Raw genomic sequence first — 22689 nt, 5'->3', positions numbered from 1 at the left:
AGACAACCCTGGGACTGACAACGTCGAGTTCATCGAACTGCACAACACTGGGAACGAGACCGTTGCCATGGACACCTACACGCTGGTTCTCTACAACGGAAACGGCGACGTCGCGTATGACGTCATTCGTTTGACCGGACAGTCCATTCCCGCCTTTGGGTATTTCGTGATAGGGTCGGGAAATGTTGACCCGACGCCACAGTTTGTACTTGCGAGCTCTTCTAATCTGTTCCAAAACGGTCCAGACGCCATAGCGCTGTACTCGGGTAATCCCTCCCGCTATACGTCTGGTATGGCGGTGACTGCAGATGGCCTGGTGGATGCTGTTGTGTACTCAAGGTTTGTTTGTTTGTTTGTTTGTTTGTTTGTTTGGACGATTCTAGGTCTAGCCTGACAAAGTACTACTGTTCTATCTATTCTTACTTAAACAAATTGATACATGATATGGCGGCCAGCCCTTGTCCTGCCGGCTTGCTACATGATGTAATCCGACACCATAGCACCAGTTACCATGGTGACAGCCATCTGGTCCAGGTCATTGACCTTAAATGTTTGGAACAGAGGAAGAGGCGATGGGGGGCAAGAACGATATGGTTTCATTCTGAGATGAAGGTAAGAGTAATGACAAACCTATGCCGTGGATTGTCTGTTTCAGAAGTGCGAGCCACTCCGCCCCGGGGCTGACCGGTGTCCTCACGCCTGGCCAGAGCCTCCTGCACGAGGACGAGAACTTCCACACGGGGGACGAGTCTCTCAGCAGGTGCGGGGGCACCCAGCCGCTCATGACGTCACAGTTCGTCATCACCTACGCCACGCCCGGCAGCGAGAACAGCTGTAATGGTACAGGTGCGTCATCGGGTTAGGGTCATTGGTTTATGGTGTCCGCCATCTTGGTGGGTTAAACCTAAAGACACATGTTGAGTCATTTTGTGAGGAAACATCCTTGACATATCTGTAAACATAGGATTCAGAAACATTTTACATCGATTCGTTGGATAGCTGGCTGGTAGTTGGGAAATAGTCTGACCAAATTCTTATCATCTGTGTCATGTCTCTGGACCATTTAAAGAGGACAGGTGTATCAAATATTCCAGGGCACACGAACACATACCCCGCATGTCATGGTGTCAAGTGCGGTGGGGGAACACACGCGATAAGCTTGAAAGTCTTCATGACCCAGTCTTGTCTAATAGCAGAGTGTTTACTTATGCCAAAGGTGACAGGTGTGTGTACCTATGTCTTCAGGACGCACGTGCACCAAACCACAGAGTCAGTCGTGTCAAAAAGGGGCTCAAGATAAACCTTAAGAGTCATCCTACCGGTCATTGACTCTTTCGCATTGTACATTTGACTTTCATCGTCACACATAGTTAAGCTCAAGTAATGTAGGTGAACTTGAATCCGTCCATCTCTTGAGTGTGTACTAAGATAATTAAGATGTACTATTTTTGCAAATCATTAATTGTGGTGTTTCACTTTCCGTCAGAAGTTTTCTAGATCTTTTTCAAGACTACATGACTCCCCCTCAATTAAATTTGCAGCAGTTGCCACCACTGTCGCTTCGATGTCTACACGTTCTCCCGAGTCTACCAACACAAGCAGCGCCCCCTTGATTCTTATAAACGAACTGAACTCCGACGACCCAGGCGCCGACGAAACAGAGTTCATTGAACTCCGCAGTCTGGAGAACCGCACCGTGGCGCTCGATGACGTCACCATCGTTCTCTTCAACGGCGCGTCGGGAAACACCGCCTATGACGTCATCCACCTCTCGGGAATGTCCGTGACCTTTCGTGGGTACTTCGTCATCGGATCGGCGAACGTCGTGCCTTCGGCGGACTTCGTGCTTCCCGCCGAGAGGAACCTCCTGCAGAACGGTCCCGATGCCGTGGCGCTGTACTACGGCAGTCCGTCCGACTATGCCGTGGGCATGGCTGTCACCGCCGATGGGCTCATGGACGCCATTGTGTACTCAAAGTAAGTTTCATCAAAGTTCATCTGTGTTGGTAGTTACATGTTAAAAGTTAAAACTTTTGATCCAACACAAAGAAATCCCTCACCTAGTAAGTTTGTTACAGTGTTGTTTCAAATACTTAAAACAATAGCAAGGTAATCAAGTAATTCAGGCGCAAGGCCTATCTTCAAGTGAAAAAGTAAAAACTGTATAGTGATACTAATGACGATCATTAAGTACATTTAAGTACACTGCACAAAATCTTATCTTAAAGCAGACCTTAAAGCATGCGTATAAGTACACCCGAGGGAAGAAACGGAGCGTATACGCGTGCTTTAATTTACAAGGTGTGCTTAAAGAATGGATTTTTTTTACTGAACGACATAAAAAAAAAGTACAAAACACATTGGTGAACAACTCTAGCGAATACTCATTTTAGCCTCACCATTGGTGAGCATGGTTTTTGTGCAGTGATACGTCTATCCCGATGTAAAAGAGCTACTTACTGTTTTTCCTGTAGGGATGCGGGTGACTCTGCCTCTGGTCTGACGGCCGTGCTGACGCCGGGACAGGGCGTGGTTCACGAGGACGAGACCGCGCACGCAGAGGACGAGTCCGTCAGCAGATGTGGCGGGAACGACGCCTTCGCTTCATCCCAGTTCTCCGTAGCCCTCCCCACGCCTGGCGGACCGAACAGTTGTAACACTACAGATGACGGCGCGAGTACGCCATTTTTTACAACGCAGCCAGTGACAACGGTCGACTTTGACCAACATACAGATACCAGTACTACCATCCCTGGATTGACTGAACAAACAACCGAAGCCTTCATGAATATCAGCAGCTCTACTACCCACATTTTAATCTCGGCTACACCGACCATCCTTGCTACGGACCCAGTCACAACGCCAGACTACAACCAACATACAACTAACCCTGAATCATCTAGTACATATGGTACTCAGGCAGTGACAACACCCGACTTCAACCAATATACAGCCATCTCTGAGCCTGGGCAAACATCGCTTGATCCATCAGACACCTCTACAACCCACATATCACACTCATCTATGCCAAACGCTGTTCACACTACACACGCTGTGACAACGCCAGACTTGAACCAACGTACAACCAGCCCTGACTTGCAGCCAACGACCCTGCAATTCACAACCCATTCGGTAGATGTCGCCACCACTGACTCACACGTAACGACCCAGCCTCACACATCCTCCACACCAACCACCCCTCCCACCGACGGAGTGGAATCGTCCACGAAACAACCGACAACCGACTCAGTGTTTACAAGAGACCCGACTTCACCCGAACCCCAAACCAATGAACATACAACCCCGGGAACTCGTACAACTAGCGTTCAAATAAACGCCCCGACCGAAACAGGGAGGCAAACGACACAAAAACCGCTGGTTTCAACAAAGAGTTCAGAGGAGGGCCCGGTTTCGGCTGGGACTACCATCACCCTGTACTATCCTGTCATGGCACTAGCTGCATGTGTGTTTACCGCATGGCTCAAACTTGGCATTTACTGAATCAGCGTTCAGACTTTTGTCCGCAAAGGTCTAAAATCATTTTGATTATTTTTTCAGCACCAAGGGCGGGGAATGCTTGTGATTATGGCAAATATACTAAAGCATACGGACAATGGAAAATATGTGATCCTCAGATGTTCATTCATTTGAAAAATACAATCTATTCTGTAGCACTACGAATTGTACATGCCAGAATTGAATTCTTGTTCAGCACCAAGGACAGAGTTGATACCCTGTAGTGTAAGGGCAAAAAGACTACATGTCCAATGTGTGACCTTTAGATATTGATTTATATACTGCAAGTATCTCTTCTACAATTGTTGTATGATTCTTGTTCAGCACCAAGGACAGGGATAATGCAATGTAACAACAAATAGACTAAAACCATATGACAAATGACAAAATGTAGTAAACTAGCCCAACATATATCAGGATTAACTGAAATCGATCAACTGATTCTTTTTCAGCACCAAGGACAGGGCTAATAACAAGAAGTTGTGAAGTGTGGATTGCATAACTTTGATCATACACTAATATCATTTGTAAGAAAGGTAGAAATGGACAAATACACACCACCATTTAGATCACATCTCTTCCATTGCGAATCATTTAATGCAATCATTGAATACATTTTGCCACAGATTCAGCCTCAAACAAATCGCTCCTAGTATAAATACACATCTGGTAGCTATGCAGTGGTAGTTCCAACAAACTACATCCTTTGAACATAAGCTTCAGTTCTAGCTATGTTACACAGTAACTCTTCTCAGTTGTCAGATTTTGTTGTGGTTTTGCAACAGCCTAGTTTACATTGCAAAGTAAGTAGAGTTTGATTACTAGCTTGATTTGACCTGCCAACATGTTTTGCATAAGTTCACAGTCATTTATACAAAAAAATGTTTTCCTTCTGATGTACCTGTTGCAGTGTAAGTTCCATTTTCAGACATATGTAAAACAAACTTTGTCCCAAAGCATTCAGTAAGTGGAATTCATTGACCACAATTTGTCACTGTTTTGAATAGGAGAAAAAAACTGAAAATGGAACCTCAACTATGAACCAAAAAACAAGATTACGTTTCAGTCAAATGTGTTAGGCTTCCCTCAGTCTATTTCATTTACGGCATCAACTCAAAGTCACCCATATATCTAATACAATACACTTTCCTCATGACCATACTAAAGCAAGGCAGTATTTGATTTACATAGAAATGTTTTCTCTAGAAGACCACCAACCATAGATTCTTTCCCATTCCATTCTAAATAGTTGTTCAAGCTTTTGCCATCAACTTTTTCAGAATTGTCTAGTGCTAACAAAGCATTTTCAGTCAACAAAATCAAACAATTTCAGCTTCTGTGCAATGGTTTTAATGTTTTTAATTGTATAGAAGAGAATTTGTGCAGTATGAAAAAGTGTGCTTTACTTGTAAAGTGTGCTTTACTTGTAAGAAACCTTGATTAGAAAAGTTATAGTAAATAATGTCCTTGACTAACTATGGCTCTGCTCAGTCTTTGGATTAATAAGTAATGAATAAAATAAAAATTGGTACAACTATAATATGTAGGTCTGTAGTGCATAAAAAATTGCATTGAAATTCTGTAATCATTGATAGAAGTTAACATAGAATTTAGGAGCTTGCATAATTCTACAAAATGCATGACAAATACAATATAATTAGCAGCAAACGAAGCTGTGGAGATGCTCTACATGCACCTATAATCTCACAAATATTCAATTCATTGATTATACATATATGATAAGAATACATAAGAATTATCACTTTACAACCTACCTATTTATCAACACTGATAATCCTCCATATATTGATAATTCCACCTACAGAATTAAGCAATTAACGTGATAGCTTTTAAAGATAATATCTTGATTTGCCTTTTCAATGTATTTGTTAAGGTTTCATTTCTTATACTTAATTGTTCAGGTGTTGCATTTTAGTCCTTGCTTGCCCAAGAGCTTAAGGCATAAACATGTTTGTAAAGTTGTATGTTGCTTGTTTCTCAAATAGAGCAAAAAATACTGGATTCAATCTTATAGTTTTCATTGACAAATAAATGCATTGTAGGAAGAGCCCTTCTGTTTAAAGGGAAAAATTAGAATCAATTGACATATGCACTTGTAAATATTATCTCTCATACAGGAGGCTAATTATCATTTCACATATTCAACTTTCAAACAATGATAAAGGGAGTGAAATTTGATAAAATTTGATTTTACATAATAATGTCAATTATTTAATGTAGGAGGCAGGGAAGATTTATAAAGAATATTTATACTGGGAAAAGTTTAAATCTTTCATTTTTCCTCCTTGGACTGAAGCTTTTTGAAAAAACCTTTCTTGTATGGGTGTGCTTCCTTCGGTGAAAATTAAAACAGCATGGATAAGAAGTTGTATTGAATTTATGTGGTGGGAGAAGTACTGTACTTGTAGTGACTGGCCAGTTGTTTCATTCTTAATACCCTACATATATATGACGAAACATAGCTAATTGAGTAAAGAATACTGGCAGTTGCAGTGTATGCATCAACAGCATTAGTTCAGAAGTCTAACTGTAGCACTAAATCTACACATACTTTACCCCCAGGAAGAGAAGTATTCTACGACTTGAACTATACTGCTGTTCTAGTGTGCCATCTCTGATTGCCTTGTTACAGTTGCACAATGTGTAACATTCTACTGATCGATCATGAGCACCAGTGGATCATCTGTATAAAAAGTCCTGATGTTGAATGTCACGCTGAAGCACCGTACTCAAATCTTCTCCGCAAAGTTGTGTAGGAAAGAAAAAAAACCTGAGTGTTGAGATGAAATACTTGGATGGTAATCGGCTTTCAACACAAAGCTTAACCTCATTGAGATGACTGATCAATGTTTAACCGTATTTGACGATTCTCAAGTTTTCTGTTGAGTGGATTTAGAGCATATAAATAGAGGCTGCTGAGGAAAGTCAAAGGGAATTTAAGCTCTTTTGTGAAAGTAGTGTTCAGGATGGGTTGTTGAAGGATTAAATTTAGACAGTTGTTCCTTCGAAGAAAGTACCACATAGACCAATTCCACAGCCCACCTCATCGAAACATACAAATGCATAACAAATACTAGTAGTACAAATGCAAAAATGTGACAGATGTAGACCACTGTCCTATAGAGTACTAACTTTGGTGGGCAGTCAGGATTGGTCTATTGTTGCATTGACAAAGATTTCTCTTCAGGAAGTACAAAAAAACTCTCTTCAGAGGATTTCAATAAGATGATAGTTCCAGAAGAATTTCAAAGGTAGGGCAATATTTTTCTCCAATACCATATTCACCATTTGTTATAAGGATTTAGCTTTTATAAGAAACTATCTTTTTTTATTGCAATTTCAGGGCAATTTTTCTTTGTTTGAACTATGTTGTTGCTTCACGGGGGACGTCCTGTGGTAGAAATATAAACCTAACTCTTGATTTGAGCGTCCAGTTTCTTCTGGATGTTTTCGAAGCGGTCCAAACCGGTGTAGTCGATCTCGCCGCGCTCCCAGGCCCGGCGGTGGTCGTCGGACGACACGTAGATCGCCGGCGGGTTCGCGCCCTGCACCTGGAGCTGCGCCAGCTGTCCGGTGATGTCCTACAAAGTTTGAAGGTCAAGAATTAGCATCACCTTTGACCTGACATTTGACCTATGGGCTCTCCTGTCTCTTCTATCTATGCCAAACTTTGACATTTGACCTGGACAAATCAGTGTTTTTCAGTTAAAGTTTTTCATAAATCAGTGTTTTTTTTTATTTTTCAGAAAATCACATCAGGACTGAATATTTCAGTATCATGACTATCGTCATATTATCAGAAAATTAAACTTTGACTTTGATTTTTGATGGTAATGTTATATGCTAAATGAAGCCAATTTTGGGCAAGAGCGCTGACTTGCAACAGCATGCTACAAGTACATGTATTATGCTTTGCTTGCACAAGGAGCTTCAGTAGATGCTGCATGTGGGTAATATGTAGAATGACGACAGAATATTGGCTGAGTGCCGAGGTCAGAGTTCAAAGGTCAGCAGGTCAAACTGTTCCTGCCTGCAGCAAACTCCAGAGTCTCCGCACATATCACAGGTACACACCAAATAAGGGCGTCTAGATCCATATTTGGTATAGGCACCAAATAAGGGCAGCTAGATCCAAATATGTATGACCCAGCATCATGAGTATTATGCTGTAAATATCAGCCACTTTATAAGACCATCAGTGTAGTTCCATCTTTCTTGGCTTTCTTTTATCTTTTTTAAGTCAAAAAGACAGTAACCAGGAAAAAAGTGCAAAATGCAGTTTGTGAGAGGTGAAAAAAGTTGTACTGCACCATGGATCAGTATACATGACTTACAAATTCTGAATTCTGTTTGTGACACTTGATTTTGCAGCAATGATCTGTGACAATAATGGATATTTGGGGAATGCAGCTTGCCCAGGAACAACTTTGACAATGATAATCAACAGTTTTAAATCATGCAAATGTAAAAGACCACACTCCTGACAAAAAAATGTCTTCAAGAAAAAAAGTCAATGTCAAAAAAAGCCTGCAACAATCCTCTCAGACAAAATTAGGATCACAAAAGCAAGTTGAGGTGTCTTTGTCAAAAATAGTTTGTTCAAGGAACGAAAACAAATTGCTATTAAAGCTCAATGCAACATGCCATGGCTGGTCAAACACATTTTTCTGAATCTTAAAAATGTTAGGAGAATTAAACTGTCACAAAACAATGCATTCTGCTATTATGATTATGAACTTTTAAGTGTGTGGTCTTCTACAATGTAAGTTGCAAGAACACCAATTTTTAATACTCATGGACTAACTACACTGTGAAATGGTCAGAATATATTGGGCTTAGTTGGATGCTGTCATAACATGGCCTGATTTTTCAATTCAAGAACTCAAACAAAAATCATTAGCCCATAAAAACTACTTATGATTTACAGTGACTTAAAAGACATTTAAAATCTAGAATCAAAAGTATTGATTTTAGAATAATTATCTTTATTTCAGTACAAATGTAGCTACATGTACTTGTTGAAGAAAAAAAGTTAGAGATTAAAGCATACATTCTTTTTAAATGTGATAAAAAGCAAGCTAGAAACAGATTTAATTGGTATCGAACTGTACATGTGTACTAGTCAGATGAAAAACATTACAAATCATGTTTTGTTTTCTTTTGTTTTGTTTTCTTTTGTTTTAATGTTTAGGTGTTATGACAGCATCTAGCACATCTACACTCCAGACTAATTTAAAATCAAAGAGCTATACACAATGCCATGTACATGTAGAGGTTTTCAATGGAATGGCACAGAGTTGTCCTGTGATATGAGTGAAGTCTGCAGCAAGCAGCAAAGCTGGTGTATGATCATGACAGGGGAACATTTCACATTGTCTATATGAAAACACATATAACCCTACACTCTACATATATACAACAAGGTCAAAGGATACTTCATTTAATATGTAGATAAGGCATCCATACATATAGATGGTTTCAGAACTGTCAAAGATTCACCTCTTCATGGAAAACCATTGCCCCACCCCCATAAACAAAAACAAAGAAAAACATCAAAAGAAATTGTCACCCGGCTGACATAAAAAAGTTCTTGGACAGTCTGAGGTTTAGTGAATATAGATCCCTTCTCTACCAAACACAACTGAACATTTTATATACTGTCAAGAGAACAACAAAATCTTGAGAGAATGAACAGTGCAAAGCGGCACAAAGTCGCAAAGCTGGAACAGGTGGGGGGGGGGCAGCAAAGCGGGTACATGTAGCTGCTGCAGCGTGTCAGAGTTTCTACGCAGTACCTCTGCGGCATCCCCGAGGGAAGACACTCCCGACGTGTCTACGGGCGTTTCACACAACGTCGACGGGGACTCTGAGCTCACATCATCGTCACCCACAGATTCTGACAAACACTCTGACAGGGACAGGTCCTCATACTCATTCCCATGATGCTTCAATGGCTCTTCTATCCCATGATCCTCCTTAAATTCATTCCCATGATCCTCTGGTTCTTCTATCCCATGATCCTCCTCAAATTCATCCCCATGGTGCTCTGGCTCTTCTATCTCATCAACATCCTCATCATCCTTTACTCCAGAATCTGGGCTATCGTGATGCTCCTGTGGCCAGTAGTGGGGTGACTGTGGGGGAGGGGGGTCAAAGTCCCTACCCTCGTCCTCCTTCCCATCATGCATTGGGGTGAAATGTTCTGTGGGAGGGGTTGGCGGGTGCCATGGTGGAAAGCGTGGACTTTGCGGCAGCGGAATCCTATCCGGTACTCTATCCTACGCAAAGTCCAAGCAAACACACTATGTACACGGTGTGACAGATGTGAGCATGTCCAATATATCTGTCATTAAGGCCAAAAAGCATGTTTACTGAATAATATTATACAAAAATCATGCAAATTTAGGGAAAGACAACAGGAAGAAGTTACTTATAATGATCTGTTATGAATGTCATTTTTATCATGAATGCAATTAGCCTCATATACATGTATAATGTAAATGTAGTGCGAAATGTTTTCAGAAGCATAAACATTGAAGGCTAAGTCTAAAATCAAACCAGAGGTTTCTTCTACTTCTTCAGAAACTTTGAAGAAGATAAACAAATACCTGATACTACATTACCTACAACACCAAAACTATCTATGGGGACATACATGTACATGTACATGCTGGTAACAATCTTTAGTAAACTCTCTCACCTGCAAAAATTATTGGGAGCGGGTGAAATCAAATATCCACAAGGAAGCATCAAGATATGATTAATAATAATGTATTCAAATGAAGCTAAAATAGCTTTGCGCCATTGCAGCAGAACTTGTACAAATGAATGTTAATTAAGCCGTAATTAGTGAGCACAGCACACAGCATCCCAACGTAGAGGCACTGCAAAGCTGAATTATGAAAGATGCGCAGATTGCCATTGAAAAAAAATATTCATAATGAAGCACTTGGAAAAAAAAGATTGAAGTAAAAAATAAAAGGGAAGAAATTTCATTCTGGTCTCAGTGATGAAGTCACTGTCACTTAATTAGACCCTTGGCAGATTAATATTTTAGTAATCAAACATATTTTAGCAAGTAAATCATGGGACTACAACTATATAAGTCTGCTAGCATCAAACCATGTTCAGGGCTCGAAATATTATTGCAGGAACTGGTGCAAGAACTGTTACCACTCAACAGTGCTTTTATAAAAAAAATAGACCCTTGGATAGCGTACATGTCAAATATACCTCCCATGTATATTTTTACACCCTCTGGTTGTTAGAGGTTAGGTGCAGGTAGACAGAAATAGCTGCACAACTCCTATGTTACCTGCACCAATCTGAGGTGTATATTATACAGATGCTATTTCGAGCCCTGAAAACTGATGCTTTAAAAACCAGTCAGAAAGGATACAAGTTAGACTGACTCACAGCACACAAAGTTTTAAGATGTTTGAAACTGTAACAAATTCTTTAACTTTCCATATAGCACTGGCCTAAGACAATAAGAATTGGAAAATCAAATAAACTTTTGTCTTGATATTTCAAACTTTCTGGAAGTATCTTTTAGTTTTTTGTCACCTTCAAGTTACAGTACTTTCTGTGTCTGACTTTTTGAACTCCTGCCTGCCAATCTTATTTCACCCATGTGCTGTCAACCTTCTTTGTCCAGATGAACAGACACACAAACGCACAACTCAATCAGCCACCCAAAACAATACTTCTGTAACAATTTCCTGCGAAATAATTTCACATAATTTCAAAAAATAGGAATCTTCAGATCTAAAGCTGATCAGATTTTCAAATTGCAACCATTGTTCCAGATTCCCACCAGTGTTACATAGATGTAAAAATGTTAGTATAGAAACAGTTGTTAGTGAAGCTATGTGACGGTACGGAGTTACAAACCTGGGTGCCGCCCGGATGGTTTCCAGAGAGGAGCTGGACAGTGGACATGACAGGTGGTTGGTTAATGGAGAAAGGATCTCAGGTTACACCTATATTTTACCTGTGCTTTATACATGTTAGGGGGACATGATTACCATGGTGATTTGAAAATGTTTAACCTTATACATACTTGCAAGAAGTGAGGGGTTTTTTTTGTATCCGAAATCATAGACATTTAACTGTGAGTATGATACATTACTGTATTATACATTGATGCATTAATTTGAAGAAATTAAGTATCTAGGCATCAAATTACATGATTTTGTATGCTACAACATTATATACTGGTATATTGTGAAAGGATATACATGCCATCACATGCTGGTATGTATTAATGATAGTGTTGTTTGAAAGACACAATTTACACATGTTTAGAAGCATTTGTATAATGCAAAATGAGTTAAGAACAGTTTGGTTCCCATGTACATGTACATACAAATTCACTGATATTTGGTAGATGATACATAACTGCATATGCAGGAATATACGCAAGGCAATAGCATACATCAGACCTGAAAGTAGTAATTAAAAAAAAAATTAGAGACCAACCTGCCCCTGCCCCTCCAGCAATGGTTTGACCCTGTTCATGAATACGTCCCACCATGCCTGGAGAAAGTCCATGTGGTGTGGGGGGAGGGAGGAGTCCTGGTTAGGGTGGGGCTTCACCGTCCCAGACTTTGTATCATACTGGTGGTGCCAGGGCTTGATGGGGCCGATGAAATGCACTATTTTCACATCACCTCCAAATCTAAGACAGGAAATAAAAACATCCTTAGAACTAGAAAGGTAACATTTGCAAAGTAAATTGTTAATTCTTATTCAAACACATTCATATATATGGTGACAGGAGTCTAAATCCCTCCTGCTATGAAATTGCAACATGATGTAACCCAACACATTACCATGGTAACAGACGTCTGGCTCAGGTTATTGACCTTATGTGTTTGGAGAAGAGGAAACTGAGCAAAAACAATATGTTTTCCTTTGGTAAACATAATAAAAAAACTGGAGATTTCAGACTAGAAGTACTAGAGGGTCCCTCATGCAATTATTTTCTTCCTGAATTCTCCCATGTCGACCTCTAATTACTGCTGACTTCTGGTCAAACCATTTGCTGTGTCTGACCTCTTGAACTCCAGTGGTGTCTATTGCATTTATTCATTTTCATCTTCCGTGACACAGTATTGCAACGTAAAATATGTTTTCATTCAGCAACAAAGTTACCAGGAGATTGCAAGATCGTCTTACACATGATCAACCATGAAATTGGAACAAAATCATGCAATAGAAAATTAACACTTCTATATACATTGTATATAGCTCGTTAAAAAACTACTCATTCAAATCTATTTTTCTAACTAAGACAAAACCACAAGGTTTCATAATTGTATGGTGTTTTACCTATTAAAGGCAGGTAGGTAGGAGTAGTGTATAGTAGATGTCATGTTGTATAGGAAGGACAAGTGGCGAGAGATGTCTTTAGTTCCCCAGTCACTGAAAAAGGTATTCAACAGACCCTGGTCTCCTCCTGAAAGAAAGTAAACAGCATTCAACATTCTCCCAGAACTTTTTTTTCAACATGCAACATGCACTGTTTAAAGCTATCTATTGACAATGCCCCTACTGTACTTGGTGACAGCAAGTTCCACTCTGCAATAGTTCTGAGAAAGAATGAATTCTTGAACACCTCCCTCCATCCTTGGTTGATAACTTTGGCACTTGAAGGCATGGCTATTTCTTGTTCTTTTCTGGGCTGGTATTAGGTACGTCTACCAGTTTATTAGTCATTTTGTACATCATGCATAGTCTGGACATTTTTCTTCTGTCTTCCAATGACACCTACTGTAAGTTACTTTTTATTACTACTACTACTAATCTCACCATCGAAGCTGCCGGCAGTCTTGGCACACTGCAGCAGTGCCTGGTAGGTGTCCTCTGACGGTCGGAACACAAACACGCCGGAGTTGAAACAGTCAGGCCAGCCGATATCAGGCACGGCCGATAACTCCTCCTTATCAAACAGGTCGTCAACGTTCCTCAGAACCTGCATGTGGGGGGAGAAAATGCGTCAAAATTCATAGCAAGTAACAAAGATTTAAAGATACAAATGTAGTATGTTTAAGCTCACATTCTACATTGTGTAACACTGTCATTTTCATTTTCAAACTGGTAATATAACCTAGGGTTAAAAATTCATTTTTGGGAATAGGTGCACAGAAAAAAATTGGTTGCACAACATACACTAAACTTCTGCAGCATATTTCAAAATTCTAAACAAAAAATACAATAATAGTGAGGTTTTCTTATTTTTTTCTAAAAACGTAATTTTAAGAATATATATTATATACTATGTACCTTTACCTGCATAACTCTACACAAATATCTAGGTGCACTGGCATAGCCACAGTCAAACCTTAGTTGCACAGCTCCAATTTTGGGTGCACAGAGCATTTGTATGTAGTATTTCCAGAACATAGCACTTTGTGCAACACTGTTCTATCAAGATAGAAGGATATATGGAGTTACACCAACTGGAGATAGTGACCATTATCTACATGTATATCTGTGAGTTTTGACAAGCATGAACACGGATCAGACTAAGGTACTTTGAATCATAATCATTATGGTGTATATGTTTACTTACACATTATCAGAAAGGAGCACGTCGGTAGAATGTACTGCACAAATCCCATTTTTCACAGTTTTCGTTGGATTTTTGGTCAACGTTGCATCAGAATTTTGCCTGTTTTTTCCGACATAACATTTGGAAACTACAAACTGAGTGTTAACCTTATATGAGCGAGTACGACCTTATATGAGACGTTCTGCCAAAGTGATTCAGAGACAGACCATACCACTGGGACCTACCAAAGTGTCAGCATCCAGGAAGACTGCCTTGGTGTAGTTGGTGAGTCTCCAGCAGTGCAGTTTGGTGAAGGTGATGCCCAGTTCTGGCCTGGACAGGAGGGCCAGCTTCTCTGTGTCTCCACTGTCCACCACATCCACTAGGTGCACATCATCATACACCTTACCCAACTGTTCCCTGGGGGGAAATGGAGGTGTATCTTAAATAGTATCAAATACAGTCAAACCTGTCCAAGAAGGCCACCCAGGGGACAAACATTAAATGTGGTCCTCTTGGACAGGTGGCCTTCTTTAGTAGCTTGTTTAAATCTCGATACTAGTTAAAGGTTGTTGTATCACACTAGAAAAAGTGTTAAGTAGGTAAAACAGGTAAAGGTAGTCCCATAGCCTGTAAGGGCAGTGGGTTGTTAATCCACTGTGTCTAGAGAACAGTATTGGAAGGCAGAGCCCATCCTTCTCCTCCCAACACCTTTTACCTCCCCAACCTAATTATAAGTCATGTGCCCATTTTACACCTGGGTGGAGTGAGGCAAGACATGTGAAGTGCCTTTTCCAAGGATGTAACGTCTAGCCAGGAATGCAAGGAATGGAACCAGCAACCTCTTGATCTCGTGTCCGCTGGCCTTAAACTTTAAAGCCACTTGGCCATTTCATGCCACTGGAGATAAGTGCTGAACAGTGGTGTCCAACCTGGTGCGGTTGTGTGGCGTAACGGCAGAGTGCTCAACTCGGAACCAAGAGGTCCCAGGTTCGAGTCCAGACAAGCTACCAATCTTGTGCCCTTTCCACACTTAACTCAAGTGAAAATGAGTATTGTCTGTCCTGTACTTGTTTTTATGTGTGGGACATGTCACCAGCAAAAGCTGCCTGTGCCCCACATGTATTGCACTGTTGCAATTTCAATAAATCAATCAAGTCAATCAATCAATCAACCTTACCTGACATTGTCGGAGACCTGTGGTGTGACCAGGATGGCCAGTTTACGGGTGGTGTGCACGGCTCGGAGCGACTGACCCAACACCAGCGCACCAAACGAGTAACTGTCACTCGTCACCAATGTCACAAATGCTTCTTTATCTGAAATACAAACAGAGCAGCAAAGGTTTCAAGACTTTGCCTTAAAGTGACATTTTAAATAGTACACACACAACATAGTTGTGTTTACTTGTATAACATATATATTGTGATTTTCAGAAGAACATTTTCAGAAGTCAAATATTTCTTATTAGCTATAGGGAGCATGCCTACAGGTCAGACCTCATGATAACCAGATCCCATATTCCACTATCTGATAATTGACACAAAGCTAAATATACAAACTTATAAGTTATACTATAGAGGATAGGAAAAATTTGAAGCATTGCACATTAAGGAAACTTTATACCAAAAGGTGGGCAATCAATATTCATAGTGTAAAAGCTGCAAATGTACAAGCATCAGGGAATTAATATTATAGCAACCAAGGTATTTTTTATTCTAGACCAGACCTAGTCCAAGCCCGTGACAATAACATGCCAATTATTCCTGATGACAAAATAATGGTAACACATGGGCAGCTGGGGAACCTGGCACTGTATCTTTCCTGCATCACTGATGCATTAGCAGACTGATGGTATGACAGTGATGAGAGGGTAATGTTATAGTCAGGCAGGAATTGCACTTTGGTGCTTTTAAAAACATCTGAGAAATGCACTTAGGATGATATACCTAAATCTAATCTAATCTAAGTACAAGTTTGATATACATTACAGTCTGTGAAATATCATATAGACTAATGTAGATATATACATTGTATGTCTAGTATGACCAAATACAGAAATTTAACAATCTCGCAATCAAGTAAGATGTAAAAAAAAATTCTATGTTGTTTTGAAAAGGTGTAATAAATAAATGGTTTTGCTCCATTGCATAAGAGTTACAATAAAAAAGAAGAGATATTTCAAAAATGGCCCTCTAATATATAAGACAATGTCAAAGGCTATATGCTGACTTAGAAATCATTGTCATCTAACATAATGTTATCCTTTTAATAATTCATCCCTTACAGGTCGTTGACCTTCTATACCAGACATCAGCAAAAAATCACTTATCACCACTGTCTTGGGATATATTCTAGACAGCAGCTTCAGCTGACATTTTAAATGCAGCCTAGATCAATAGAATTTTATTGATGCGGGGCGAATACAGAACAGAAACATAAATGGTCTGGCCGGAAAGCATGTGTATCAGGCCTCGAAATTCATTTTTGGGAATAGGTGCACTGGTGCACCCAACCTAAAAAAAATGGGTGCACAAAAATTTTCTTGGGGGCACTATATAAGATAAAATAAGTAGAATATCAGCAAAAACTAATTTTGTTCTTGTGGCCACTTGGATGCTGTATACTGCTATACATTTGACATCTTCAACCAACAAAAATATTTGGGTGCACTGGTGCACCCACAGAAAAAAATTGGGTGCACAGCTCCAAATTTGCGTGCACTAAGGTGAACATGCACCCAGTATTTTGAGCCCTGTGATGGCAGTGTAAAAATGACAGTATGGCACTACCAGTAGTACTATGTTGTACAATAGTGTGGATCTTTTGAAATGTCAATTATTAATCTAAAATTTGAAAGAAAAAATGTTAGAAGAGGAATTCCAAAAACTAAGTTCTGTGTATGTCCTGATCAAATCAAGTCGATCGCTGCTTGAATTGAAAAATTGGAAACAGGAATCCAATGTCATCACATTCCCAAACATATCGCCTGGCATATATATATTATTCATGTGCATATCATCTCTATTGTTAGAAAACATCATTGATTATACATACCGCTAGCAGATTAAGAATAAAATCAAGATAAAATCAAGTTTACCTGAATTATAGTAAAACTACGAGTCCAGACATACATGTATATGTATGTAAAGAACATAAAATACTCATGGGGAGTCATGGAAATGCTCAGTATATGCACATGTATGTACAGTAGCTACAGGAGTGTTCAAGTACATGTGGCAAGTACACACCACACCCTTTTTGGCTACCACATTACAGTATTCCAATACATGTATTACAAAACCTGAGAAAATCTTACAAATTCAAGTTGTCTGTTTATACATAACAATGTGAATATCTTTCAGAGCTTGAAATACTGAAACAAACCCTAAGTATCATTCAAGTACATTTTGTATATCATATACCCTATTACAAAAACACGAAGACACTATGTCACATTCCACCATATATCAATTATCATATCATATAAACACAAGAAAAGGGCATAGATATTTGCTGCAAATAACTACCTACCCATTGTTCTAGCAGAATCCTTTAGTTGGAATTTCATTTCCGACCAGAACAGAAAAGAGAAGACATCTACAGCCGACCCACCCCTCTCTTGTCTCGCCTGTCTGAGTCTGGCACGTTCACCCTGACCTACTTTCTCAGGTATTTGCATAACCGACCCCGTTTTAGCCCCACGTGTGATGAAACATTGACCTAGAGGAAGACCATATACATGTGGACTTTATAAACCCGTGAATTATAAGCAATAGATGGCATAATCTGTTCACTTTTAATATGTGTCTGAAAACATATGTACTGACTTTATACATCCCTATCTAGTATCAAGCATCCGTTTTTTGGTCATGTGACACCACAGCAAGGTCACTTGCCACCTTTTCAAGGTCATTTAGGGGGTCGATGTCCTATTAAAGGTCAGGCTGCCCTTAATATGCTAACACGGCAAGTGGACAATCATGAGTCTACACCTATCTTTCAGATATTTACGTAGAAATGTCCTATACAGTATTTCATCAGGTATAGAATTTGTGTTTTCTTTTCAGTAACATATGCAAAGGAATATTCAGAGGTTTTCTTACCTGCACATATGAAAATGTAATAATCAAATATCAAATCTTTTTTAATGACTAGGATATTGTTCACAACCTCTGTATTGAATTCCCACCTTTTCGTTTCATTTCAAAGCAAGAAACAAATTGAAGATTTAGTCACCTTCTGGGAGACTAGTTTCCAGTTGATGACCTTTGACCGACAAGTAAACGATGCTCAGTTCAGTGACAGAGTACACGTGATAGTCACATGTACCCTGCATGTCGTCTGTAAGGGTGTTCCCCAGGGACTTCTATTTACCTGTTTCTTCTCCACACATCATCAGCTGATAAGGATAACTGTTATATAAGTAGTACTGCCACGTTTGAGAGAAACTTTGACTTTACAATTAGCATGGTTTGAAATACTGCAACTGTGAGGACAGATTCTTAATTAAGATTACAGGTAAAAATATGCGAACATTGTACTTTTTCAGGCTGTAGAAAGTTAGGAATTGAAATGTAACGTAGCAATATTGGCATGATAAAGACCTAGACCAATTGTAATTGCAATTTTCATTGTATAAACTAGTATATAATGGTTACTTAATTTTTTTATAGTTTGTAGTGAGTTTACAGTCCACAAACTCTCATTGACATTATGATAACAATATACATGTACATGGTCAAGATCAGCAATTGGTTTTCCATAGTAATATCATAATAAATAATACTAATAATGATAAATGGTTTTTATTATAATAAATGGTTTGTATCCTCTATCGTTTTGAGGCTATTGCAGAGGACAGTTTGGGTGTAATTGTTCGACAACTAATTTTTTGTATATTGTCTTCATGCAAGTCTTCACCTACAATTTCAGATATTCACAGGGTGTAAAACTAAGAGATCACTTAACATGCGTGACACAGCATCAGTGTCATCAAAGAGATAATACCCTGGAACACTAACATCTGTTCTATTTGAAGTGATTTGCTACCCTATGTTTCAAATAGAATATGTAAATCTTAAATCATGGCCAATTTGTTTTGACATTTGTGTGGTTAGCAATATATTTTCAAAATAAAGGGATACAGGATGGTGCAAAAATCTCTGTGTTCGTTAACTTTTTCATAAAATTGTCAGACCCTCATTTTGACACAAGAAAGATATATTTCTTAACTGCACCACGAACAAATACTTGTACATGTAGTCTTGGTATGCTTCATTTCTTTACCAAAGTGAGCAGCTTTACAAACCACTGAGGTAGAAAGATAAAGCTGTGTTACCACATTCCGGTCCAATTACTGTTAACCAGACCGTACTAACATACTAGTGCCTACCTAAAACAGCTGGGTGAACTACAAATATGATAATGAAATCACATGTTAGTACATGTGTTGTCTCACCCTAGACCTTATAATCAGATCCCCCCCCACGACTCTTGAGACAAAATTGCTAGTTTTCTTGTAGGTGTCATGTCTGATACCTAACCACATTCAAACAAGGATCTGGACACATAATTATTACAGCCTTTACAGACACATTTTTGTATCTACCATTATCATAATGTTGCATGGTGAAAGACCTATACAACCCTCTCAGGCACCATGACAACACACATTGACACAATGTAATTGCTTGTATTTTGTATCCCAAATCAGAAGTCTTGTACGATAATTTACAGCTTTGTCAAAGGACCATGTGGCAATAAAATAATGAACAGCACAAGTAATGCAGCATTGACAATAAACATGGTAACATTGTTATGTTAACCTTGTTATTATGATAACCTCTTTGAATGACAACTTGGGATTTCCAGGTCACCATGTCAAATATAAGTCATAAAAATCTGTGCTATACATTTTTCACAGCCTACATTAAAAAAAATATTTCTCCTTCGTGACAATTCGGTAGAACAGTACATTCATGAAAATATGTGACATACATTGTATGCACATTAAGGAATCTCACCCTAGATCAACTCGACCTAAACAAATCATTACTCAGCCCTAATGAATTCCCCTGACTGCCAAGTGCCATAAACGGTGTCTGGGCGAGGCTAATACTCCCTGCCTTACGGAGAAAAAGCTGGCCGGGTCAACTCAAAATAGACCACCAAGAATTGGAAACTTGTACAGTCCGTGCTACACATGCATATACGGACAAGTGATTATACACTCAGTCGACATAATTATAGTCCCTCATTGGGGACGTTTATGTCTCATTTCCTTGAGGCGTAGAAGCAACTGCAAATATTCTAGAGGCTAGATGCGGGCAGTAAACCATGATTGGCTTTGACAATGACGTAGAGATGGCTACAAAAAGGGGGTTTCATATTACCCAACCATAAGTGACCTTCGTGGATTAAAATAGAAATCTAACGCACTTGGCCAAGACAAACATTTCTACAGGCAACGTCTGCAATTGGAATCCAATAGCTAGAAGTCAGAGACATTTGAGTCAACCACAGAACATGTTGAGGCGACCTTACCGCGGGGTACCGGTGGGGATTTTTCTGGGTCACATTCCTGCTGACTGGTAGTTTGTAGAGGTGGGAGGGCTCCTGGTTTGTTGAGCTGGAAAGGGTTGCTCTTAATACAGCAGGTGGCCCTCCGTAGGAGCAACACAAACCAACCTAGCATCATGCAGACTCTCCAGGTGCCAATGACAAGGAAATCTTAACTAAAAACACTGTAGATTGCATGGTAGGAGATATGGGGACTGACAGAACGCGGTTTGGAATCACGCGACCTTGACGCAAACGTCCGCCGGTCAGGTGCTGTTATGATATTCCCTGTACGTTTCACCCAGCACGTAGACAGAATTCATCAGCCATCCTGTGGTAAATGCTGGCGGGGATGTGCTTAGAATACGTGTAGGAGGTGATGATTTTTTTTCGTTGGTTATATTATACATGTACTTCAACTGCATAATTTGTTGGAAGGAAACCAAGGACGCCTTCGCGCCGGTGCGTCGACGTAACGCCCCTCACGTGTCCCAGGAAAAAGCGCGCATTTTCAACGTCAGGTAGAGGCTAGGTCGGTAAGTATTGATTTACACAGAACGTCTGCACTTGGACTTCAAACTACGTTAGCGTAGGCGATATAAATCATTGATGAGGGCCTATAGGGAGTACGCCCCCTTTGGGACGTGAAACTACGTTACCGCTCGGCATGTCTGACATTTGTTGGACGTGAAAAGGCTTGCGTTTCAGCCCGGAGGTGTCAAGAAACAGCTGTAATTTTGACATCTGGCACGGAGGTCGGGATGCAACCGGGCGACTTCGCCCAACCGCACGCGAACACAAAAACCTACCGGATTCTCCGCCCAATTTTAAAGGTTTTAAGTTTAACTCAAGATCCTACCACAGAACCTGGTAGGAAAGCTGCCAACACAATAGGATACTCCTGTCGAGATGACACGTCCTCTTTTTCACGCACGATTTCTTCCATGCCCAACGTGTCATTTTCGTGCCGCACAGAAAAGTGAAACTGGGAACTTGAATGGAGTGAGTGCCATGTGTCACACGAAAAGTCCTTTCTCTAGCAATCGGCGGGTCAAGACAACTCCAACCACCGACAGAAATATGCAACACTACCACCCTCACCGTAAAACACACCTCGATTTTGATAAACTGATCGTTTTTACCACAAAAGGGGAGGAAAAACGAGTTCTTTGCCACTCACCTCTCCTTTCGGCAGCCATCTTGGTTTCAGTGTTATGCAGGACGCATGCGCTCGCTAGCGGATTAGCCAATCAGACAGCGGGAAACTCCCTGACTCGGTTTACTTATTTCTCCGGTCAAATCTCTAGAGAAGGGGGGCGTGGTCCTTTAATATGGCTTATAAGTGGTCGTAAAATATTGTGTTAGTAACGAGGTGAAGTGTGGAAGTTAAGGAAATTAGATATATAGAGATGGGAAGGACATATGTGTGTGTTGGCTACAGGCCGAACTCACAGACCCTCGTTTGTTGGGTGGCATTATTGGCTGCATATCAACCTAATAAAGTTTAATATCAAATAAAAGTTTTTTTCTTTACGAAATTGATGTCGCAATTTTCGTTAAACTATCGGTACGATGTAGCATATTTTACTGTAAGCCCCTTAACACAATCCCCTTTGCGCCACATAGCCGAATACTGTATTACCATATTTAGCGTCTGGCGTATCTCCAACTGGCAACGTGTCTGGGCAGATTCAAATCCGATTAATTCAGCAATGCTGCTGCCAACACGTTCAGGGGTGTTACCGAGACTGTGAAACGTACTAGTATCAGTTTAAAATTTTATCGGATTAGTACAATAGAGATATCATTTATTGTATATTGTGTGTTAACAACGTATTTTTAGCATTAACGTTATATAAAAAAAGTGACTTCATTTTCACTAAGGAAAGGAAGTATACGTTCTTTTTTGTCATAAACTGGCATGTTTCTATCCGTAAAATTATCACACTTTGGTTTTGGTATAGCCTTTTTTCTCATTCCTACACTAGTACGCATACCAATATAAGAAAATGTGACTTTATTTGCAGAAAGGAAGA

The 22689-nt window shown here is 39.8% G+C and overlaps 2 protein-coding genes across 3 annotated transcripts; one reads left to right on the top strand and one right to left on the bottom strand.

Moving 5' to 3' along the window:
• Positions 1-632: 632 nt before the first annotated feature.
• LOC109464443 (mucin-5AC-like) lies at positions 633-3609 on the top strand. Its single transcript, XM_019761427.1, has 3 exons — positions 633-846; positions 1542-1977; positions 2475-3609. The coding sequence occupies exons 1-3, from the start codon at positions 633-635 to the stop codon at positions 3499-3501; spliced, it is 1677 nt and encodes a 558-aa protein (XP_019616986.1). The 3' UTR covers positions 3502-3609.
• A 473-nt stretch (positions 3610-4082) lies between these two features.
• LOC109464456 (glycogenin-1-like) lies at positions 4083-21866 on the bottom strand. Of its 2 annotated transcripts, XM_019761442.1 has the most exons (9): positions 21834-21866; positions 15273-15411; positions 14338-14512; positions 13351-13513; positions 12871-12997; positions 12019-12217; positions 11431-11463; positions 9333-9815; positions 4083-7118 (listed from the first exon to the last, which is right to left on the bottom strand). In XM_019761442.1, exons 1-9 carry the CDS (start codon positions 21850-21852, stop codon positions 6948-6950), a joined length of 1509 nt encoding a protein of 502 aa, XP_019617001.1. In that variant the 5' UTR covers positions 21853-21866; the 3' UTR covers positions 4083-6947. The 2 variants fall into 2 exon arrangements, with proteins under 2 accessions (XP_019617001.1, XP_019617002.1); XM_019761443.1 differs by lacking the exon at positions 9333-9815.
• Positions 21867-22689: the final 823 nt, after the last annotated feature.

Source organism: Branchiostoma belcheri, unplaced genomic scaffold, assembly GCF_001625305.1.
Source record: "Branchiostoma belcheri isolate BF01 breed outbred unplaced genomic scaffold, Haploidv18h27 scaffold139, whole genome shotgun sequence".
Taxonomy (NCBI): domain Eukaryota; kingdom Metazoa; phylum Chordata; class Leptocardii; order Amphioxiformes; family Branchiostomatidae; genus Branchiostoma; species Branchiostoma belcheri.
This window is presented reverse-complemented; position numbering and strand designations above follow the sequence as displayed.

What these genes read in the sequence shown, in the direction of transcription:
- LOC109464456 (XM_019761442.1), bottom strand. An exon ending in CAGGTCTCCGACAATGTCAG is followed by an intron (nt 14,513 to 15,272) that starts GTAAGGTTGATT and finishes ATTTCCCCCCAG; the next exon opens with GGAACAGTTGGGTAAGGTGT. An exon ending in CCCTCGGGGATGCCGCAGAG is followed by an intron (nt 7,119 to 9,332) that starts GTACTGCGTAGA and finishes CAAACTTTGTAG; the next exon opens with GACATCACCGGACAGCTGGC.
- LOC109464443 (XM_019761427.1), top strand. Translation starts at nt 633, where the DNA reads ATGCCGTGGATTGTCTGTTTCAGAAGTGCGAGCCACTCCGCCCCGGGG. An exon ending in GAACAGCTGTAATGGTACAG is followed by an intron (nt 847 to 1,541) that starts GTGCGTCATCGG and finishes TTAAATTTGCAG; the next exon opens with CAGTTGCCACCACTGTCGCT. An exon ending in GACGCCATTGTGTACTCAAA is followed by an intron (nt 1,978 to 2,474) that starts GTAAGTTTCATC and finishes TTTTTCCTGTAG; the next exon opens with GGATGCGGGTGACTCTGCCT.